The sequence below is a fragment of the Choloepus didactylus genome, chromosome 15 (assembly GCF_015220235.1).
Source record: "Choloepus didactylus isolate mChoDid1 chromosome 15, mChoDid1.pri, whole genome shotgun sequence".
In the NCBI taxonomy this organism is placed as follows: domain Eukaryota; kingdom Metazoa; phylum Chordata; class Mammalia; order Pilosa; family Megalonychidae; genus Choloepus; species Choloepus didactylus.
Genome location: NC_051321.1, coordinates 81,209,504 through 81,233,045, shown reverse-complemented (window position 1 = coordinate 81,233,045; position 23,542 = coordinate 81,209,504). Strand labels below are relative to the sequence as shown.

Sequence of the window (23,542 nt, the reverse complement as noted above, 5' to 3'; positions counted from 1 at the left end):
GACAGAAAGGAGCAGAAGGAATAGTCAAAGAAATAATGAGAGAGAACTCCCTAAACTTAGCAAAATATGTGAATATGCACGTCCAAGAAGCTCTGAGAACACCAAACAGGATAAACATGAAGAAAATTATACCCTTTCATGTACTGATCACACTACTGAAAGCAAATAACTAGGAGAGAGTTTTGAAAGCTGCAAGAGAAAAGCAACATGTTATGTACAAGAGAGTCCCAATTAGATTGAGTACCGATTTCCCATCAGAAACCATGGAGGCAAGAAGGAAGTGGGTTGAAATACTTAAAGTGCTGAAAGAAAACAACTGCCAGCTAAGAATCTTATATCTGGCAAGACTCTCTTTCAAAACAGAGGGAAAGATTAAGACATTCTCAGATAAACAAATGCTAAGGGAGTTCATCACCACTAGGCCTGCCCTGCAAGCAACGCTAAAGGGAGTTTTCAGACTGAAAGGAAAGGACACAAGACATTAGTTCAAAACATCATAAAGAAATAAAGACCTGTGGTGAAGGTAACCATTTGTGTAATTAAAAACACCAGTATTATTTTAGTATTGTTTGGTATGTAACTCCACTTCTTGCTTCCTACATGAGCTAAAATGCAAATGCATAAAAAGTAATGATAAATCTAAGTTTTTGGACATACAATATACAAATATATAAGTGGTAACAAGTACAAAAATGGTGGGGGGGGCAGAGGGGTATAGAAAAACTTTGCATGCTATTAAGTTGCTATCAAACCAAACATGACTGTTACACGTTTAGGATGCTAAATTTTAACCCCATGGTAACCATAAGGAAGATAGATGAAAAATATATCCCGATAGAAATGAGAATGCACACAATATGGTACAATACAAGAAAGCAAATAAATATAAAAGTAGGTATTAACAGTCCACCCACTTGGACCAAGACTGTGGCGGGAGAGGAGATGCCACAGTCTGAGTTCTGGAAGACCTCAATCTTGGCTGCCAGCGTCTGGTTTGGAATACCAAGTATGCTTATGAGAAAATAGCTGGAAACAACTGAAAGGAAATTGAAAATGGTACTTCATCCATTGCTAGGTCTATAATGGGAAGTGTCACAATTTGATTTTTTCATTATGGATACCTTTTTACATCTGTGACCTGGACAGCTTGACTCTCTATTTCAACTCAGTGAAGTGATTCAGCCACTTAAGAATGTGCCCATCAAGGGGTCTGGGCCCCATGGACCATCCCCCCAAAATTCTATCCTCATTTTACTTGAGGTCCAAGTCGAGTATTAGAGCCGCAGTTCAAAGCAAACAGGATTGGTGACATGATAATCAAAATGATGATCCAGGAAAAGACAGCATGAAATTCTCCCCTGAACTGGGTATGATTTTTAACGAACATGATCAGGAGTTGAGAGACTTGGACTATCAGAAACATGCCTTTAATATGCTTATTGGTAACTGCTTAGGCTACTACAGAGATGCGCCAGACACAAGGAATGCAGATCTTCCATTGCTAGCATTGTTAATTTGTTTCTACAATATTTTCTCTGCCTTGCTCTGGACAGTACACAGTGTCATAGATTGGGCTCTGATGTATATTCTTCATGAAATTATCCTAGTGGATGATGATAGTGATTTTAATGATTTGAAAAGAGAACTAGATGAATATATCAAAAAATATCTCCCTGGAAAAACTAAAGTCATAGTAAATGAGATGTGTGAGGGATTGATTTGAGGAAGAGTGATTGGAGCAGCACATGCCACAGAAATTCTTGTGTTCCTAGATAGCCACTGTGAAGTGAATGAGATGTGGCTACAGCCCTTGCTGCCTGTGATCCAGGAGGACTGTAAAACCGTGGTGTGCTTGGTGATTGATATCATCAATGCTGATATGCTCACATACAGCTCATCTCCCATTGTACAAGGAGGATTCAACTGGGAAGTACACTTTAAATGGGATCTTGTTCCTTTTTCTGAGTGACAAGGATCAGAAGGAGCTACTGCACCAATAAAGTCACCTACAATGGCTGGCGGATTGTTTGCCATGAACAGATACTATTTCGATGAACTTGGACAGTATGAGAGTGGCATGGATAGCTGAGGAGGAGAAAATTTGGAAATATCATTTTGGATCTGGGTGTGTGGAGGTAAGCTCTTCATCATCCCTTGCTCTAGAGTAGGACACATTTTCTAGAAAAGAGACCATATGGATCTCCTGAAGGCTAGGACACCATGACACCCAACTCTTTGAGGCCAGCACATGTATGTTTGGATGAATACAAGAACAGTATTTTTTTCTTAAGACCTGATCTGAAGACCAAAAGCTATGGAAAAATTAGTGAATGTTGTGAATTGAGTTGTGTTGGATTGCAAATCATTTAAATGGTATTTGGATAATATTTACCCACAGTGCAGATATCTGGGTCCAATGCCCAACCACAGCAACCCATTTTTATTGATAGAGGACCAAAATGCCCCAAAGTCCTTCAACGTGGAAGGCTCTATCACCTCCAGACCAAAGAAGGTCTTGTGGTACCAGGTCACCCAAATCAGAAGGGAGGCCTTATAGTGCTTAAGGCGTGTGACTTTAGTGACCCAAATCAGATCTGGGTTTATAATGAATAGCATGAATTGGTTTTGAATAATCTCCTTTGCCTGGATATGTCAGATACTCACTCCTCAGACCCACCACGACTCATGAAGTGCCATGGGTCAGGAGGATCTCAACAATGGGCCTTTGGGAAAAATAATCAGCTCTACCAGGTATCAATTGGACAGTGCCTGGAGGTTGTTGATCCACTGAGTCAGAAACGCTATGTTGCTATGGCAATTTGTGATGACTCCTCCTCACAACAGCGGCATTTTGAAGATTAAAGTGGAGACTTAGACTGGAATGGTGTGATTCCCTAGGCTTTGCCTCCTCTGTAAAATGTGGCGCTTTACAAAGAATATTGATGGCACAAGAAAAACCCTGCTTATAGAATATAATTTCAACTTTAAACACTTGTTTTTGTACAAAGAACCAAATGCAGGAGATTGGCATTTCTGTTAAAATTCATTTATGCTTCTTTTTAATCCCTTTGAATGATGGAATGGCATTTGGTAGGAAAATTGTCAGGATTTCCTTTCTTAGAAGACCTCATAGGAGACAAGTTATATTTTTTACTTTCTATTATCATTGGTTTAATATGTCCTAAATAAATAATTTAAAAAGCCTTATTGAATCCATGTTACTCTTAAGTTCAGAAAGCATCATTTATAAGACAATATTTAAGAAACATTAAGTATCATAAATTATTTTGATGAATTATGATACTATCTACATTTAAAATAAAGGGTCCCTTTGATTATTTTTTAAAAAACTAGGCATTAACAGAAGTGAGGGACAAAAAAAGTATAAGTCTTATGAAGGCTAAATAGCAAAATAGCAGAGGAAAGTCCCATATTAAACTAGTGACTTTAAATGTAAATAGATTAAATTCTCCAGTCAAAAGGAAGAGATTGGCAGAATGGATGAAAAAGTATGACCCAACTATATGCTGTCTGCAAGAGACTCATCTTAAACTCAAAGATAAAAGTAGGCTGAGGGTGGAAGGATGGCAAAAATATATACCATGCAAGTAGTAACCAACATATACCTGGGGTGGCTGCACTAATATCAGATAAAATAGACTTTACGTGAAAAGCAGTTACAAGGGACAAATATGGTCATTATATACTGATAAAGGGGACAATTCAACAGGAAAATATAACGGTTATAAATATCTATGCACCTAACAGCACAGCTCCAAAATATATGAAGCAAATACTGACCGATTTGAAGGGAGAAACAGAATTCTACATTAACAGTAGGAGACTTTAACATGCCACCTCAATAATGGATAGAACTTCCAGTCTGAAAATCAATAAGGAATTACAGGACATGAATGATACACTAAGCCAACTAGACCTAACATATATATAGAATACTGTACCTAACAAAAACAGAATATAAATTCTGCTCTAGTGCACATGGATCATTCTCCAGGATAACCATAAGTTGGGTCACAAAACAAGTCTCAATAAACTAAAAAAATATTGACATCATGCAGTGCATATTATACAGTCTCAACAAATGAAGCTAGAAATCAATAACATAGGGGAAAATGGAAAATTAAAAAGTATGTACTCTTAAACAACCAATGGATTAAAGAGGAAATCAGAAGCAAAATTAGGAAATATCTTGAAATGAATGAAAATGAAAATACAATATACAAAAACATACGAGATGCAGTGAAGGCAGTGCTGAGAGGGAAATGTATAGCTCTAAATGCTTACATTAAAAAAGAAGAAAGACTTCAGCTCTAAGTCTTAACCTCAAAACTGGAATAACTATAAAAAGGAGCAAATTAAACTCAAAGCAAGCAGAAGGAAGAAAATATCAAAGATTAGAGTGGAGATAAATGAAATAGAGAACAAAAACAATAGATAGAATCAACAAAATCAAAAGTTGATTCTTTGAAAAGATCAATAAAATTGACAAACATTTAGCTAGACTGGCAAAAGAAATAAGAGAGAGGATACAAATAATGAAAATCAGAAATGAAAAGGGGACCATTACTACCAACCCTGCTGAAATTAAAAAGGACTATAAGGGGATATTATGAACAACTCTATGCCAATAAATTAGATAACCTAGATGATATGGACAAATTCTTAGAAACACACAAACCACCTACTCAAGAAGAAATAGAAGATCTCAACAAACCAATTACCAGTAAAGAGATTGAATCAGTAATAAGAAAACCTCTGAACAAATAAAAGCCCAGGACCAGATGGCTTCACACACGAATTCTACCAAACATGCCAAGAAGACTTAACTCCAAATCTGCTCAAAGTCTTCCAAAAAATCAAAGAGGAGGGACCACTCCCTGACTCGTTCTATGAGGCCAACGCCACCCTTATACCAAAGCCAGATAAAGATACCCCAACAAAAGAAAATTACAGGCCAATATCTCTTATGAATAGATGCAAAACTCCTCATCAGAATATTAGCAAACAAATCCAACAGCACATTAAAAGAATTACACACCATGATCAAGTGGGATCTATCTCTGGTATGCAAGGCTGCTTCAACATAAGAATATCAATTAATATAATACACCACATTAACAGAATGAAGGAAAAAAAAAAAAACAAATGGTCAGTGCAATTGATGCAGCAAAGGCATTTGACAAAATCCAGCATCCTTTCTGGATAAAAATACTTAGAACAGTAGAAATAGAAGGAAACTTCTTCAACATGATAAAGGTCAAATATGAAAAGCCCCCAGCTAACATCCTACTTAAAGGTGAGTGACTGAAAACTTCCCTCTAAGTTCAGAAACAAGATAAGGGTGCCTGCTGTCACCACTGTTATTCAACATTGTACTGGAAGTTCTTGCCATAGCAATTAGGCAAGAAAAAGAAATAAAAGGCATCCAAATTGGAAAGGAAGAAGTAAAACTTTCCTTATTTTCAGATGATAATCCTGAAAAATCCACAACTAAGCTCCCAGAGCTAATAAATGAATTCAGTCAAGTGGCAGGATATGAGAGCAACACCAAAAAATCTGTAATGTTGCTATACACAAGCAATGAACAATCAGAAGAAGAAATAAAGAAAAAAAATCAATTCACTATAGCAACTAAAAGAATCAAGTAACTAGGAATAAATCTAACCAAGGATGTAAAAGAGTTGTACACATAAACTACAAAACATTGTGAAAAGAAATGAAAAAAAAACCTAAATAAATGGAAGGACATTCCATGTGCATGGTTTGAAAGACTAAATATCATGAAGATGTCAATACTACCCAAAACAATTATAGATTCAATGCAATCCCGTTTCAAACTCCAACAACCTTCTATGCAGAAATGGAAAAACTAATCATCAAATTTATATGGAAGGGTGAGGGGCCCTGAATAGCTAAAGCCATCTTGAAAAAGAGGAATGAAGTTGGAGGACTCTCCCTTTATGATCTGAAATTCACTGTAACCAGCATGGTACTGGCGTAAGAACAGACATATTGATGGATGGAATAGAATTGAGAGCTCAGGAGTCAACCCTCACATTTATGGCCAACTGATTTTTGACAAGATAGCAAAGACTACTTAACATGCAAAGAGTAATGTCTTCAACAAATAGTGCTGGGAAAACTAGATCTCCATTTGGAAAAAAAAGGAGGACCCCTTCCTCCCACCTATACAAAAATCAACTGAAAATGGATCAAAGGCCTTAATATAAGAGCTAAAACTATTAAATTCCTAGAAAAAAAGTTATGGAAGCATCTTCAGGACTTTGTGTTAGGCAATGGTTTCTAAGACTTTAAACCCAAAGCACAAGCAACAAAAGAAAAAAATAGATTAATGGGATGTACTCAAAATTAAAAACTTTTGTATCTCAATGGAATTTATCATACAGGCAAAATGACAACCTGGATAATGGGAGGAAATATTTGGAAACCCCATATCCAATAAAGGATTAATATCCAATATATATATAAAGAAATCCTTCAACTTAACAAAAGACAAATCACCCAATTTTAAAATGGGCAAAAGACTTGAACAGACATCTCTCCAAAGAAAATACACAAATGGCCAGAAAGCACATGAGAAGATGCTCTGCATCTTTAGCCATCAGGGAAATGCAAATTAAAACCACAGTGAGATACCTTTTCACACCCATTAGAATGACTGCTATTAAAAATGGAAAACAACAAGTGTAGGAGAGGATGTGGAGAAATAGGAACACTCATTTGTTGCTGGTGGCAACGTAAAATGGTACAGCCCTATGGAAGACAGTTTAGTGGTTCCTCAGAAAGCTAATTACGGAACTATCGTATGACCCAGCAAGCCCTCTACTACGTATATACCACAAAGAATTGAAAGCAAGGACTTGAACAGATATTTGCACACTGATGTTCATAGCAGCATTATTCAAAAGTGCCAAACGATGGAAGCAACCCAAGTGGGTATCAACCGATGAATGGATAAATAAAATGCAGTATACACATACAATTCAGCTGAAAAAGGAATTAAATCCCGATATGTGCAACTGCATGGATGAACCTTGAGAACATTATGTTGAGTGAAATAAGCCAGGAACAAAATATTGTATGATCTCACTGATTTGAAAAAATTAGGATTTGAAAAAATTAGGATAAGCAAACTCAGAATCAGAATCTAGAATATGGGTTACCAGAGGATGGGATGAGGAGTAGGGAATGGAAAGTTAAGGCTTAAAATGTACAGGGTTCCTATTTGGAAAGATGGCAATGTTTTGGTAATGAATGGTGGTTTTGGTTGCACAAGATTGTGCTACCAAATTGAACACAATTAACAGCATTGAAAATATATCTGAATATGATTAAAAGGGGAAATGTTAGATGTTATATATAGTAACAGGATAATTTTTTTTTTAATTCCACGGAGCCACGCTGCACAGTGAACCCTAAGTTAAACCATGAACTTTAATTAATACTAAAATTATAAAAATGTGCTATCATCAATTATAATAAATGTTCCACACCAATGCAGGGTGTTGGTGGTGGGGCCCTGTATGGGGAGCCTGTGTTTTATGCATGATTGTCTTATAAACCCACAACTTCTCTGATAAATAAAAGGAAAAGGGAAAAATATCCAACATGTGGCAAAAGTGTCCAGTTGAAAAGATAGGGCAGTGACTGGGCTTACGGGCAACATCCAGCTGCTTGATTAATGCGTGAATGTCACCACTGGGGATCATCAATTTGGGGTCCTTAGAGATCATGCATTTAACATCCCAAAGCTCAGAGAGGTGACCCAGCACTCCCAGGTCACACAGCCAGAACCACATCTATCTCCTGACCCCCCGCGCTGTGCCCTTGCTGCCGTTGGGGCCCCACGCCCGTCCCCTCCCTTCCCCTACTCCTCCATGTGCAGATGCAGCTGCTTTTCTGATCACCAAAACCCCATCAGGGGCAGCCCAGCAGGACACGCCGTGACCGGTCCTTTCAGGGGCTTCTTTGCAAAACTGGGAAAGGGGGAAAAACTGATTAAGTTAAGGGAGGCTTTTGGATTTTCTCTGGGATTTAATCAAGTACACATTCCGTGCCTCCCTTTGCTCTCTGGAGCAGAGAGCGATGGCCAGAGGCAAGGAGGAGGGGTGATTTATCAATCGCTCAGAATAAGGGCATGTCGAAAGGATGGCTTCTCCCCAGGATCTGTAAGGCACTGATGTTTTTGAGGTTTACACTCATTGATTTACAGAGAGGGGAGGCTCAGGGTGATACCACAACCGATGTACCTGAGAGCATCTCTCTAGAACAGACGGTGAGGGAGCCGGTGGGGCCAAAGCAGCAGGGGCAGCAGCACCAAGACAGTGTTCACAGGAGCATGGGGTCCCCAGTGAGGGAACGTTAGGGTCCCCGTATGCTCACACTGCTCAGATATCTCCTGCTAATCTGCAGAGGGGAGTGGGCGGTTGTGACCACGGAGCTTAGATTGGGGCCGTAATGGATCGGGGCAGCAGGGACTCAAGACAAGACAGAGGGGGACCTGAGAATCCTCCTCCAGGAGAGTTGGCTTGGGAGGAGCAGGGCTGTAAACCACAACCACCTTCAGGCTTGCTGGGTGCAGAAGGAACTAGAAGCAGAGGATAGGGACCTGGACTGGTGTGGGGATGTGGGGTCCCAGAAGGGCAGACTTGCCTTCAACAGGCATGCATTCAAAATTTCTTCCAGCACGGGGACCACACGGGCTGCACCCCCACACCTCAGTGGTCACCCTAAACAACAGTGGGTAGCCCGGGTGTCCTTGTCATTCTGACAACAAGTGATGTGCTATGGTTCGCTCTCAGCAGAAGGCTGTGTTTGGGTAGGAGCCCTGCCCTGAGACTGTAAGCCAGTGCCTCCCGGGGACCACCCTCTCTTCCTGTGGTATCGCCATCTGCCTCCGTGGCACCAGCCCCTGTTGGACTGGAAGCATCCATCTTCTAGGCACACAGGTGTCTACTTTTGGGGGAACACTCAGACCTCAGGCTGGCAACTTCCTGCTGCCAGTGTTCCTTTAGGAGCTTTGTTGTAAGGTGCATACAGAGCTGCGAGCTGCCCGCAGCTGGGGCGTGCCACAGAGGAGTGACGGGGCAGCTCCAGGAAGCAGTGCCACTTGCTGTGGGCACCAAAAGGGTCCCTGGGTAAAATAACAGACCCCAGCCTTCTCTGGAGCTGCATTAACCTTTTCTTTTAGTCCTGGGAACTAAGCTATTTCCTTGAATGTGGATGCACTCCCTTATTTTGGCAAAGGACAGGTTTATCTGCTATTATGTGTGTGTGTTTGTATGTGTGTGTGTCTGGTGGGGTTAAGTACTGGAACAAGTTTGCAGACCAAGGCGTTCAATAAGTGGTTAGCATAACCATAAACCGGCATTCAATGAATGGTTGGCAACTTAATAGCCATTTTTGAGCACCTCCTGTATAGCAGGCTCCACAACTATTGACTAAGGGAAAGCGTCTGCAATTATATCTGTCTGGAAAATAGAACAACTGGCTTCAGGGAGTGGCTATTATCGTCCCAGCTTACTCATAAGCAGGAGTAGAGATTATTATGGTATGCATTAGTTTAGCCTCATTCTGGGCGTCTTTTTGTGCCTGTAACTTGTTTTATCTTTCTTCTGTTGCTTCCATATTTGAATTTCCTTTTGCATTCATTTGTTTTTGTGTTATTCTGTGTTTGCCTTACATCCTTTCTGGACTAATAATGGACATAGAAAGTACATACAATTATAAGGAACAAGAAGAAGGGAAGTGTCAGCAAAACTCAGCAGCTTGCCCGATGCTGGAGTGAGCGAGTGGACGCCTTGGTGTCCGACCCCATGTCCGTAGTTTTGCCAGTGGCTTACCATCCTTGTGGCTAGAGCCTCACCTCTGAGAATGAAACTGCTTGCACTGAGCAGCTGGGCATTCTGGAAAAAGCATAATCCCAGGGTCAGAATGACCCAGCTTTAAAGAGCAGCTTTGCCGCCTACTAATTGCAACCATGGCCACCCATCTGGTTTTCAATACATAAAATAGATATAATAATAAGGCCTATTTTGCAGGCTTTGATGATGATTAAAGCCACGTAAAAGGACCAGTCCCTCAATCAAAGGTAGTTCTCATCAGTGCTGACTGGACACGGCTGCCCTCACCTGGTCAGTACAGCCATTGGAGTTGACCAGATGTGCACCTATTAACCAGCTTTAATTGAGCTCTTACCCCTTGCCAAATCTTGGGCTGAACGATCTGCCTGGGTCCCCTCTTTTCATTTTCTCACAATAATCCTGAGAGGTAGGTGCATTTATTATACTCTTGGATCTAAAGCTGGGATTTTTAGTAAATGGCCTGGGGTCCCATGGCTTCTGCGATGGGAGAGTTTGGATTCTCCGTGTGCATCAGCCAGCCCTGCAGTCACCACCGGTCAGTGGCCGCCCAGCCAAGCCATGTCCCTGACACGTTCCGCGCCATGCAAGGCAGAGTAGCACTGGAGCTGCCCAGTCAATCACACGCAGGGCAGTGAGGGGCTCCATGGCACCCAGCGGGACCCTGGGTCCCACTCCCAACCACACAGGTGCACATGCCAGTCACACACTGATTTCACCCACCAGGTCCCTGGTTGGCCTGGGTGCCAATCTGTGCCCTGGGTGCTTAACGGAGATGCCCTCATTCAATCTCCACCATGGTCATTTTAGTCTAGATTAGTTTTCATTATTCAGTCAAGCTATTCAGACTTGTGTGGATGCAGCAACATCCACTGATGGCCTAAGCTGTCCTAACCACTCTGCTGGCTCGGAGGAAAGCCTGTCGTGCAATGTCTGTCCTGATGGATCTACCCATCTCAAGGGGCTCATTGGTCCATGGCCTAAAGAGGAGGAAGCTGACCTTCCAAGAAAATCAGGTCTTGTCCAAGGACACAGAATGGAGGCCCAGCACCTCCAAAACCTCTGTGTTTTGACCCAGGCTTCTCCCAGCCAGCGAGGGGCCCCGGAGGATGGTCCTGAGGTCACCTGCACTGGGCCCCTTATCACAGCTTCTGTCTTTACAGTTGCTTTAATGTCTGTGTAAGCATCTCTACAAGGTAAGCCCACCAGTGTTGGACATAGTTCTTGTCATAGTACTCAAATTGAATGAATGAATGGATATTTTGCTCAACTCTGGTGAGAGGAGCTTCAGTTATAGCAATATAGGTCAATAGAGTTATTAAGGTTGGGAAGAAAGGATTACTTTTGGTAAGCATGGGCATCCTATCTACACAATCCTAAAATGTGCCTCGTGTTAGACCAGAGTGGCCGAGGTGAAGCTTGAATGAGACCACGCCTGCTAAATGCTCAGGACACGGGTGGGCACCCAGGGCTCGGAACACGGCTGTGCATGTAGGGACCTGGTGGCTGAGATAAATGTGTGAGCGTCAGAATCCATGAGAAGGGCCTTATGTGCTTTGTTGTCAATTTCAGACCTTGGCCGTGGCAATGGGACGGGGTGGGAGAGGGCATAGCAGTTTTGAAGAGGGGAGTGATACGATACTCATTGATTTGTTTTTTGGGAAGATCACTGCCTGCAGGGAGGAGAACGGACTGGATGAGGAAAAGCTGGAAAGCAGAGAGCTGCTACGATGGTCCAAAGTTGTCTGCACTGGGGCCAGCCCGTGTCAGGCAGGGGCAGCACCCCACCACCACCACCCACCCATCGGGAGATGTGGCCAGTGGCCTTGGCTGACCTGGATTGTGTCTTGCAGGATCCTGGAGCTGCAGGACACTGGGGACCTGGATGTGCTCAAGCAGAAGTGGTGGCCGCACACGGGCCGCTGTGACCTTGCCAGCCACACCAGCGCCCAGGCCGACGGCAAGTCCCTCAAGCTGCACAGCTTTGCCGGGGTCTTCTGCATCCTGGCCATCGGCCTCCTCCTCGCCTGCCTGGTGGCCGCCCTGGAGTTGTGGTGGAACAGCAACCAGTGCCATCAGGAGACCCCCAAAGAGGTCTGTGCCATGGGTCCCGCTGATCCCTTCAGCAGCGCAGATACAGGAGGGTCCCATGGGGCCGTTCCTTGGGGGTGTTCTCTTACAGCCAATATATGCCCAAGTCGTGTTGTCCAGGGACAGAAGCTGTGCTCTATATTGGGGGTTGTTGGTGGTATCTTGTTTTGTTTTTAAAGCAAGAGAACAAATGCAAGATGATGTTTTCATGCTTGAACAAAATGCTGCAGGACCAGCCCTGGCCACTGAAGTCCTGTATTTATCTATAGAGCAGGTACAGCGTGGGCAGCGCCAGAGAGCCCCTACCCACCCTGCCCCGCCCATGTGCCTCCACCCTGACCTGGAGAGACCAGCTGTAGGGTAAGAGAGGAGACCCCATCATCCCCTCCTGGTTCTCTTTGGCCTCTCACAGATGGCTGTGCTCCCAGCACGTGAGGGAGAGGGGAGCCCCTGCCCCCTCCCCACCATCCCATCTTCCCTCTCTCCCCCCTCCCTTCAGGGCCCAGCCTTACCGTCATCCCTCTAGGACACACCCAGTATAGACATCATTGTAGCTTTCTCCAGATGCCAGGTTCTGAGCACACTTTCCTTCCCACAAGTTGCTTCTGTACCTCAACACTTTCTTCTCGATGGCTGTTTCTTTCTTTCATTCTTTCATTTTTCTTTTCTTTTCTAATCTTATTTTTTGAAACAAAGCCTTCACCAAGGACCCTGGAGACAATTCCTCTAAGGGAGGGGGCAAGGAATGTTTGTCATTTGGCGATGGTGCTCTGCCGTAGGAAACGTGCACACCGATATCCGTAGCACCAGCCCTGCCACTCCATCTGTAGAGCTGTCCCTGCTTGCTACGTACACCTCAGATATTTCTGGAATCTCATCTCCTCTCAGAGATTCTGTTGGTGCAAACTGATGGAAATCTGAAACAAGGAGCGATAAAGCAACCAGCATCAAATCCAAAGAGAACCCAAATCCAAGGCCCTCAAGAGGGAGCATGGCCTTGGCTGCCATCCCTGCAGCCCAGAGTGACTGGTCTGGCCACACTTCTGTGCACTGGAATGCAATCGAGTCCCTGGTGGAGGGTGGGGGTCAACCCCAAAGCCCCTCTGTTAGACCCTCCATTCATATCAGGGAGTGAGCACACTGTCCACACGATTCCTTTGCATTGGGAGGAGGGTGCTGCTTGACTCAGCATATATGGAATGTTCTGGGGCCTTCCATCTTCCTTTTCTGCCTACTGTATAATTTTATGTAAGAAAATTCAAGGCCTAGGTCTCCCACAGCCTCAGCAGTTCTCCTGTCACCCCTGCACTGCAGGAGAGAAGCAAAGAAGAGATTTGAGGAAACCCCCTCAAAGGAAGAGTTAGCAGGCTTTTGCTACTGGAAAATTCTCCATGAAGAAAGTCCCTGGGAAGGACAGTGAATTTTTCTCACCAGCTGCTCACTCACGTCAGCCCCTCCATCCATGCCAGAGCAAGGGCACCTTCCCCTTCTTCTTACCACTGCGGTCCATAAGCAGAAAAGCATCGATGGGCATCCTAGCTGACCCACATCATTCCTTCTGTCCGTGTCCCTCTGTTTCTTTGTTGTTGTTTTCCCTAAGCCTGCAGACTGATTTCCTCTATGCAAATGTCCCTGGGTCGGTGGAGCAGGGGAGCTTCTCCTGGTAGGAAAGCATTGCACTGTCAGGGAGGCTCACTCCTGGGCCAGGAGGGGCAGGTAGGGGCCCGGGGACACTGGTTCAGGCTCAGCACTCAGGAAATCCTCTGAGTGCCCGCTCCAGGGAGAGCTTTCTCTTCTGGGTTAGAAGCCCATGTCCCTTTCCGTTACATCCCTTCACGTCCCCTTGTTTAGTGATAGACCAAACCTCGAAAGCCCAGATTTAATTATCATAGGGTATGTGCATGTTTCATATTCCAACTGATGAAACAAATCCCATTGAATCGATTAGCTTAAACAGTGGGGACTTACTGGCTCATGGTTTTGAAGCTAGATGTCCAAACTGAGGTGTCAGCACGGCAGTGCTTTCTCCCAGAAGACTGTGATGATCTGGGGCTGGATTTTCTGTCACAGGCAACATCCTCTCCTTTCTCTTCTGGGTTCCTTTGACTTCCAGCTTCTGCTCCTCCACGTGACTTTCTCTTCATAAAACCTCCAGGAATAGGATTAAGGCCCACCCAGATTCAGTAGGTCCACCACGCCTCAACTCAAAATAACATCTCCAAGAGGTCCTGTTTACAGTGGGATCACACCCCCAGGAAGGCATAAAGATTAAGGACATTTTTGCCCCTGGAGAACATAATTGAACCTCCCACTCCCAGCTAAAGGGTTTGGACCTCATCGTATAGGGGATAGGAACCAGGAAAGGGCTGGAAGCAGCAGTGTTTTACAGTCTATCAAAGCACATTTTAAAAAAGCAGATCTTTACAACCTGTGAGAAAAATGATGGCATTTACTTCAGAACAACTTTGTGTTACTGATAGCCCATGTTTTATGGAGCAGCATTTGCAATTACAAAAGTGTGTTTGGTTAGTCTTAGAATGTTTCATTTGAGGGCATTGGCCATATTTCTTCAGAGTCGGAGACCTGCCTTTGGGTGGAGCCCTAGTTGTGTTTAATGGCCCATACTGGGGCGTCTTCAGAGTTTAGACCATTCCTTGAGGAAAAGTAGTAAGCACATTCAACCCCTTAATCATGTGAGTTTGAGTTCATATTTTTTCTAAGGAACCAGGCAATTATGTAGCTATCCAATGCAGGTGAGTTCATCAAGTTCCGCAGATGCAGTAAAGAGCTACCCGCTAGATTTATGGGGGAAGTGGAACCATTGCTCCGAAAATAAAATATTCATGAAATAAAGATGAGATCTGCACAAATGGGAGATGACACGAGAAGTGAGAGATGATTCATTCATCACAGGGCTGGGAGCTTGGCATTCTTGTTGCTTTCTGTCTTGCCTGTTTCCCCCCATACCCTACCCCGCCTGGTCCCTGCTTTCACTCCAGATTAAAGATTAACAGCATGGCTTGGAAATAAGGGCAGAGGAACAGCCAGACCCTTCTTTTCTGGCCAGTGGGCTGGCTTCTGTCTGCATGCCTCCCACGGCAAACTCCCGCTCTCCCTGGAAGCTTCCAGCTTGGGGACACTGCCTTTGCTCCACATCCTTCCCAGCCTCACTCTTCTGTTGCTTTTCTTCAATGCCATGTAGATATTTTCTCTTCTGCATCTTTTCCCTCTTCATTTGTGCCAACGTCCCACTGTTGCTTGGATGATTTAGCAAATGAGGTGTGAAAGGGCTTAAGGAAGTACCTAGCCCATGGTGGGTGCTTGGCAAATTGTGGCCAAGGGGCTATGGATTCCCAAGGACCTTGTGGTGAGCAGGTAAGGAATGTGAAGAAGGCATCAAATCTCAGGTCACCTCCCCAGTGCTGGGCAAATGACAAGTTATGCTTGACTCATCTCAACAACGCTAGAGGAATGACTGTTTGTTGACCCATGGAGAAATCAGACTTAGAAGTGGTGGGAGCAGAGCTGGGATTTGAACAGTATGTCTGCCCCCAGAGCTGCTCCATGTCTTCCTGCCATGTCTAAGGGCCTGGGCACTGGGGCTTTTGATCCAATGTGTGCAGGAGCATGCTTCCTACCCAGAATTTTCCAGAAAGTTTGGGGAATGAAGGTTTGGACTCAGAGTGCTTTCCTGGGCCAGGCTCCTGGCTACTGGTGAGGCGTCTACATTCTCTGAATGCCCGTTTCTCTCTTCTGCTGAACACTGAGCCTGGCCTGACAGGCGTCACTGCTGAGATCAGACAAATTGGCATGAGAGCGAGGTTAGGTAGTGCGTGTTGCAGCCCTTAGCCTGGGGCCTTCCAGTAGGAGGGCACTGGACATTTATCCTCAAAACCAGCTCAGACTTTACTTCCCTCTCTAAAGCCTCTCTGGCCCACCAGCACTGTCCACTCCCCTTGCACATATATTGGGTGTAATTCCACATTGCCGTTGTTTGCCTGCCTTCTGTGCTTTTAGTCTGCCACAATTTCCTCACCTCCGCATTACCATCTGTTTCCCAGTCTCTGGAACAGTGGAAGCCCTCATTAAGGGGTGATGAATATAATTGAAGTATGAGTACATCCTGTATGCCCAGGACCAAATGGACGCTTTACAAAGAACCCTAGCTCTTCTGGTAGTCGATACTCAAGAATGTTTACTGAATGAATTAATCAGTCTGGGCTCTTATAAAGAAAACATTGCTAATGGTAAATTGCTGAGTAATCATTGCAGCTGGAAAAACAATGGCTTTCAATTTTGGCTCTGCATCAGAAGTGATTGATTCTGGTGCTTTTGAGACATACAGATGCTTGGGCCCTGTTCTCCAAAGGGTCCTATCAAGTTGACCTGTTAGTAGGCCATGGACAACTGAAATTTTTTTTAAGTTCCCCATGTGCTTTGATACTCTTCCCAGGAGGAAACCCACTGGTCTACACAATCCTTCCAATGCAAATGGGAACATGTAGCCTGACAGTGGGACATGACACGGGTTTTGGAGTTGGGTAGATGGCATTTTGAGACCTTGAGCAAGTCTTCTCACCCCAGCCTCAGTTCATTCCTCTGCACACCTGCCTCCACCACCAATGACGGGAGGAGGTCATTAGCTCTCTCGTCTCATTGTCCTCCCTACAAAGCCTGCAACTGAGCTGATTGGAACTCTTGCTCCTGCAAAACTGCCCATGATCTCTGTAGGCCACTTCGTTGCCTTAACATTCCTCTCCTTTGCTCTTCTCCAGCCATTCCTCTCTGATCTCGAGTCCAACTCTTTGGGGTCAGGCAAGACTTTGGACAGAGCTGAAGAAGCTCTCATTAAGGGAATTCCTCCTAGCTGTTGGGCCTCATTTACCACCTAGTTGGTCTCAGTGTTAAGAAAGAACCTCACCTACAACTGTCCCCATCAGGTGAGAAGTCCCTCATCCCACGTTTAGTTCCTGCCCGACGTGAAGTAGGAGCTGTTGGACTCCAAACAAAGTCAGTCCTAACAAGTCCCAAGTGTAAGCCACTGCTACATAGATGAGCGTTTAGTTAATTACCATTTCCAGTACACTATGTTATTTTCATGTTGGTGAACAGTGGCCTAATTACAGAACTTTATCTCTCTGCAAGACAATGCCTCTGAGAGATTCCCCAGTAACCTTTGTCAGTGCATCTGTCATCATATTTAATACAGGGTGAGAAATGCAGAGCTGGAATTTGGCTGAATTCTTGATAAATGCAGGCAGTGAATTTTATGTAGTATTCAGGGATGTTTGACTAGGTCAGCTATGTATGGTAAATTAACGAAGACAGAAGCAAGTTTCCAAGTCTCTTTCCACAGCTGGCATTACCTGGCTGAACATTGAAACCTTGGAATAATGAGGATGCAAACTGATGTAGTTCACATTTAGAAAAAGCCCATTATCTGAATTTGCATAACATCATAGAATGCACCATTTTGGCTGAAATATGGATAATTATTCAGATCACTCCTGCCCCTTTCCTTGAGCAGGGTGATTTCTCCTGCCTCCTCTTCTTTTGGCCAGAGACGCAGAGACCATGGCCAGACATGACCTTGCACGTGCTAAATCAGTGGCCCCAAAGTGATAGAGAAGACACAGCTTCCAGGGTTTCCAAATGAGGTGGTTTGCTCCCATTCTCTGCACTTCAGCTCTGGTCCCAATGGACAGCTGCAGGAGCATGCAGCTTAGAGCACAAGTGAGACTCAGAAATGGGTGCTTTCGTTTTCTGGAGAGCATAAGGAGGCCTTTGCCTTAGTTCTGCCCATTTCCTTGTCCAGTTTAACAACCAATTTAAGAAGCTCTTAATGACACCCTCTTCTCCCAGGGCTTGTCCATCAGTAATGGAATTTGAACAGAATGAGCTCCAACTGGATGATGACTTTCTTGAAGCCCATTGTGGTGGGAAGTTCTCCCTGGAAAGTTCTCTTAAATTGTTATGGGCATTTCTCTGTCCTGAGTCAAGAAGGTTAAAATTTTGTGAACAATCTTGAATGGGAGTAGATTCCAACTGCATAACTTTGCAGTCTTTCTTGGAACTGCTTCCTTTGTCCTTAATTTCAGGCAAGGGGAAAAATATAAGGTTTTCAGAAACAAGTTATTTAAGCACTTTCCTCCAGAAATATGGACTTAAAGGCAATTGGGTGGTGTCCATACACATGCTCTGGGGTGGTCTTCAGGCTTTGATGGTATCTGATCAATTCCTTTCAGTTCTGTTTATTCTGATAGTTGGATGTCTGTGCCCTACCCCTTTTTAACTATCCTCCCCACCTCTTCTCCCATAGACTTCACTAGTGAAGGCATCTGTCTCAGAACCCCCCTGGCTTACCTTCTTCCTGGAGGATTTCGGTTGGTCATTCTTTCCCTGAAGCTCTGGAGCTTCCATTTGTTTCCCTGGCATTAGGTAGAGAGGGCACCCCTTGCTCTACTGCCACTCTCAACTCCCTGCCTTCCTGTGGCCTTCCTGGCGAGGAAGTTCTCCCTTGTCTCTCTCCAGATGCCAGAGAAACTGAGGTTTCCTCCCAAGCACCGATCCTGGCCCAGCATTCAGATGACTTGGGGAAAAAGGGCCAGGCCATTCTTTCCTAACCGTCAGAATCTAGAGTGAACTCAGCTGGAGCCAAGACACTCACTTCCCAATTCAAATTAAACTTTATTCCTTTCCATGCCCAAAAGGGGTCCTTAAAGCCTTGCAAGGAAAATAGAAAGGAGGAAAAGGCACGATTATGTAACTGACCAGTTGTTCCAACAATACCCCAGATCCCTTGGTCCTCAGTTCTCCTGCGATGGAAACAAAGGGCTCTGCCAGTGAGAGCTCCTAGTCTGCCCAGCCTTCTCCAAGTTTGATGGCTACTCCACAACTCTAATGGGGAAGGAGGGGACAGGACAGAAGGGAAAGTTATATTATCAAACCCTGAAAGTTCCTGAAATTCTCTCTCAGTCTGTTCCAACTTCCCGGCCAGACTTGTGGCCTTCATACATTTTGAAATGAAAATAACCTGAAGATATGAATATTTACCAAAACAGTTGTGACACTGATTTTGACCAATGGAAATTAAAGTGACACTCACTGGGGTTGTGACTCGGGGGAAATCACCTAACCTTTTGAACCTGAGCTTCCTTTTTATATAAAGTGGGGGTCATCACATGGTCTTTGGAGTGTTGTGAAATTTGAATGGCAAGATACATGGACCATATTAGGGGTTCAAGGACCATTCCCATTTTTTTTCCCATGGAACTCCTTTGTTTTGCTACTTTTGACCCTGTCAGTTCTTCAAAGCATTTTCTCCAAAGGGTCATCGCTGGGTGTGACGACATTTCTAAGCAGAGTGTAAAGGGATACACGATGCAGCCAAGGCCAACATGGTCTTCGCTAAGTAGGGGTCAGTGTCCCAGGCCACTGTTCTGCAGATAACTGAGGATTGGCCATACTAGGGAGGGGAGGGGAGAAATCAGAGAAGGGTGCTGACCCTCTATCCACCACTCTCAATAGGCCTGGTGTCTCCAGGCCCCCCAGGGTTTACACGAAGCCAGTTTGAACTCATGTTAGGGCTTGACAGGACCTTCCTGTGCTTCCCTCCAGGACAAAGAAGTGAATCTGGAGCAGGTCCACCGGCGCATGAACAGCCTAATGGATGAAGACATTGCTCACAAGCAGATTTCCCCAGCATCGATCGAGCTCTCGGCCCTGGAGATGGGGGGCCTGGCGCCCGGCCAGGCCCTGGAGCCCACGCGGGAGTACCAGAACACCCAGTTGTCGGTCAGCACGTTTCTGCCGGAGCAGGGCGGCCACGGCACCAGCCGGACACTGTCTTCGGGGCCCAGCAGCAACCTGCCGCTGCCGCTGAGCAGCTCGGCCACCATGCCCTCCATGCAGTGCAAACACAGGTCGCCCAACGGGGGGCTGTTCCGCCAGAGCCCGGTGAAGACCCCCATCCCACTGTCCTTTCAGCCTGTGCCAGGAGGCGTCCTTCCCGAGGCCTTGGACACCTCCCACGGCACCTCCATCTGACCGCACCGCTGTCCTCCTGCCCGCCCACCCACCTACCCGACCAGCAGAGCTTTTTAATACCAGAAATCAGCCACACGAACCACACGCACACACACACACACACACACACACACACACACACACACAAAGACTCTTATGTTTTTCTTGTACATATGTGTAAATAATGACAGAATGGAGTGGGGTAAAAGTGTATTTTGAATATTCCCAATTTTCGAAGTCAGTAAAAAAAAAATCACACAAAAACTGTATGAATGACTTTGTAAATTTTGTTCTATATGAATAAAAAGGCAAATTACTTGTGATCATTCTGAAGTGCCAAAGAAGCCCCCTGTTCCTGGGTCCTTCTGAGGACAGGTGAGGCGGTCAGAGAAGGAGCCCCCTCCTGCCGGGGGTGAGGGGCAGAGAGGCTGAGCTGGTCCCTGTAGAAGAGGCCCCCATGCTGCTTGCTGTTGTGCCACTGGCTTCCTGCTGGCCCTTCGCTCCTGGCCCCTGGTTCTTCTGTTGGTCCCTGACACTGCAGTAAGGGGAAGGGTGAGCCCAAGCCAGCGCTGGCCTTGCCTGCTGGGTCACTGTGCTCTAGGGTGATCAGCGGTTCCCGTTTGCCCGGGACTGAGGAAGTTTCCAGAATGTAGAACTTTCAGTTTTAAAACCTGAATGATCCTGGGCAATTGAGGACAAGTTGGCCACACTACCATTCTGTGCATGTGCCCCAGGGATCCGAGAGTAGCCACCCATCCTGAGGCAGCCGTCTCTGAGGATTCGGATGCAGATATGCAGCCGTGTCATCCTCTTGGCCTTGACTTGCACCTTCGTTAGGGTAAGTGGTAGAGCAATGGGGAAAGGAAGGCAGGCCCCTTCATTGCCTCAGAGAGGCTGGGCAGAGGTGAGCTTGAGCCTGGTAAAAAGGTCCATGGGGACAGGGAGATGCCAGGTGTGGTTGTCTGGACCAGGTGAGGAGGTGGAGTGTGAGGCCAGGTGGAGAGAAACCGTCCCCTCTGGTTTGGGATCTGTGGTCCCAGGTGAAGGGAGGAAAGAAGGGTCCCAGACAAAAAGAGTAAAAGCATCGTGGTTTAAGGTGAAAGGATACTGCTGGAAGGAGAGGGAGGTTGCCCCAGGTGAGCAGGCTTCATACTCTAGGGGATGAGCCTGCCGGGGAAGAGATAGAGGGGACCAGGTTGGCTCATGTCAGGGAGTGAGGCCTCGGCTTACCTTTGCGTGCTGTGGAGAGCAGTAATGCCCATCCCAGGGAAGCTGTTTGCAGCCCAAGGAGTAAAGGGCTGTCTCTGGGTCTTAAAACCTGCAGGCAGCCTGCCAAACAGGGCTGGAACCCAGCGCTCACCCACTCCCTGTGTTAGCACCTTCTCCAGACCAGAAGGGCTCAAGCAGAGTCCCAGCCCAAAGCGCCGGCCCTCTTGGCTGGGAGCCTCTTGTGTGAGATTCAGAGGACCTTTTCTGAGCTTGCAAATCTGCTGGGAAACCCCATTTCTTAAGGATAGGAAAACCTACCTGCCCCACCCTCCTGCATTGCCCTTTCTGGGGCAATTAAACTCTAGAACCAGAGAAATACCCATTAGGAGCAGAGTCATTTGAGTGATCTGAGCTGCATTAATTCAGCAACTCTCCTCAGGAAGACAAAGGCGATTCTGCTGTGTTAACCGGCCAGGATGGAGAACACAACCCACTTCGGCCCGGAGAGAAGACGGTTCACCCCTCCCCCAGAAGCAGTCAGGGAGCTGGGAGTGTGGGGCAGTGGTTATGGAGAAATAAAAAGCCCCATCGATTGCCTCCTCTATTGCCTTCTAGAGTTGCCTGCGAGATGTATTTATGAGGGCGATAACTAGTCCAGGATTGATTTCTTTCCGAAAGTCCCCAGCGGCCTGACTGAGCAGTAAGGAATGACTGCTGCAAACTGGCAACTAAAGCACCCCGAGGAGGGGAGTGTTTATAATTATGTTATTTATTTCTGGATGCCGAGGATGGCCTGATATTAGTTCTACCAATACGATCCGCTGACGCTTCTCCAACCAGAGCATATGGAGCCTGGAGCCTGCACACGTGTACGGGAAAGCCTGGGGTGCTGCGGGGGTGGGGGGGCTACTGTTACCCCAAGATGGGGCTGGCTCTGTTTTCTTACCATCGGCACTTTGGGTGGCCTTGCCTTGGATGGTCAATTTTTCATATGTATCACTCTATTTTTTTAATCAAACTCTGGTCTCACTGCCTTATCTTGCATCCAAGTCTGTTTGTCCCCAAAATGACCTGTCTTCTGGGGTATCCATGGATGTCTTTTTGGATAGCTTTGCTTAGATTGGGTGTCAGGATCAGGAGAGAGATGGAGAGAGAGAGAGAGAGAGAGGGAGAGAGAGAGAGAGAGAGAGAGAGAGAGAGAGAGAGAGAGAGAGAGAGAGAGAGAGAGAGAAATAGTAAGAGTACACACCTTCTTTGAGGGTAAAGTGTCCTGCTTATAAAATACCTTAACACCTCATGGTGTTGCTTTTCACCCTGTTAATTGTTCTTTTTTTTTAATTGACTACCCTTGGCATGAGGGTAAATGATTGGTGTTCAAGCAAGTTCTCTAGGAAAAAAAAATCTTCCCAACTTGAATTTCTGTGTCAGCTCAGAATGTATCTTTTTTTCCATGCTTTGCTCTTTGGATTTATAACTCTGTTTAGATATTCCATACATTTTAGGTATATTTTGTGCCTTCAGACACTGCAAATAATAATCGGCATTTGGATTAAATTTGTTTAATAATAAAACTTGAGTCTACTCCCTACCCTCTTATTCTCTGGGGCACAGGGACGCTGTGTGCAGGTCCCCGGCTTGCTGAGTCTGGGAGGGGACTCCGTCCGTTCGGCATGGTTTGGGGCATTGTGTCTACGTGGGACTCCGGTATGCCTGGGGTGGGGGTGAAGCTTCCTTCCCAGGGTGTATCCAGACTCCCCTCAACCTTGGCCAAGGGACAGTGGGAGTGACGTGATTCTAATTTTTGGTCAACTTAAGTTTCCTGTAAAATGTAAGTTCTGGGAAGATTCTTAGCAGAGAATTGGCTCATGAACATGGAGGAGCATTCCCACAGTCCAGTGGAAAGAACATTCTTCTAAATGTAAGCTGATTTGGTTTCATCTCTCATCCCCACATTCCCTCCTGACCTCAGGTAAGCGGCTTCTGTGCTTAGGCCTTGGGGCTAAGGGGGTGTCATCCTTGGAGGCCCACAGTTGGCTTCTCAATGTTTGATCTTCACAGGGACTGTGGGTACCATTCTCTGATGACAGCCCCATGGGCTCTGTCACCCCCCTCAGCCCAGGACCCCCAGCCTGAGCCCTGGACCCACTGGTGCATGCTCTCCAGCCCCACCCATTGCCTGGCAATGAAAGTCCCCCTTTGACTTCTGGACCTCGGGCAACCTTATATCAGTCTTGGGCTAAACAAGTGACCAAGACCTCAAATTCTATGGGCTGAGTAGAGAGAGCCCTGCCCTTGTTTTTCTGCCCCTGTTCCAG

General features: G+C 45.6%; 1 protein-coding gene and 1 pseudogene across 1 annotated transcript in view; both read left to right on the top strand.

Annotated features, from left to right (window-relative positions):
• GRID1 (glutamate ionotropic receptor delta type subunit 1) overlaps nucleotides 1–20,287 on the top strand; it is a 737,595-nt gene extending 717,308 nt beyond the window's left edge. Inside the window, exons 15-16 of the mRNA XM_037804973.1 lie at nucleotides 11,756–11,996; nucleotides 19,611–20,287. Of these exons, the coding sequence (XP_037660901.1) occupies nucleotides 11,756–11,996; nucleotides 19,611–20,039 (670 nt within the window). The 3' untranslated portion in view covers nucleotides 20,040–20,287. The remainder of the gene's footprint in view (nucleotides 1–11,755; nucleotides 11,997–19,610) is intronic.
• On the top strand, nucleotides 952–2,862 carry LOC119510734 (annotated as a pseudogene).
• Nucleotides 20,288–23,542: the final 3,255 nt, after the last annotated feature.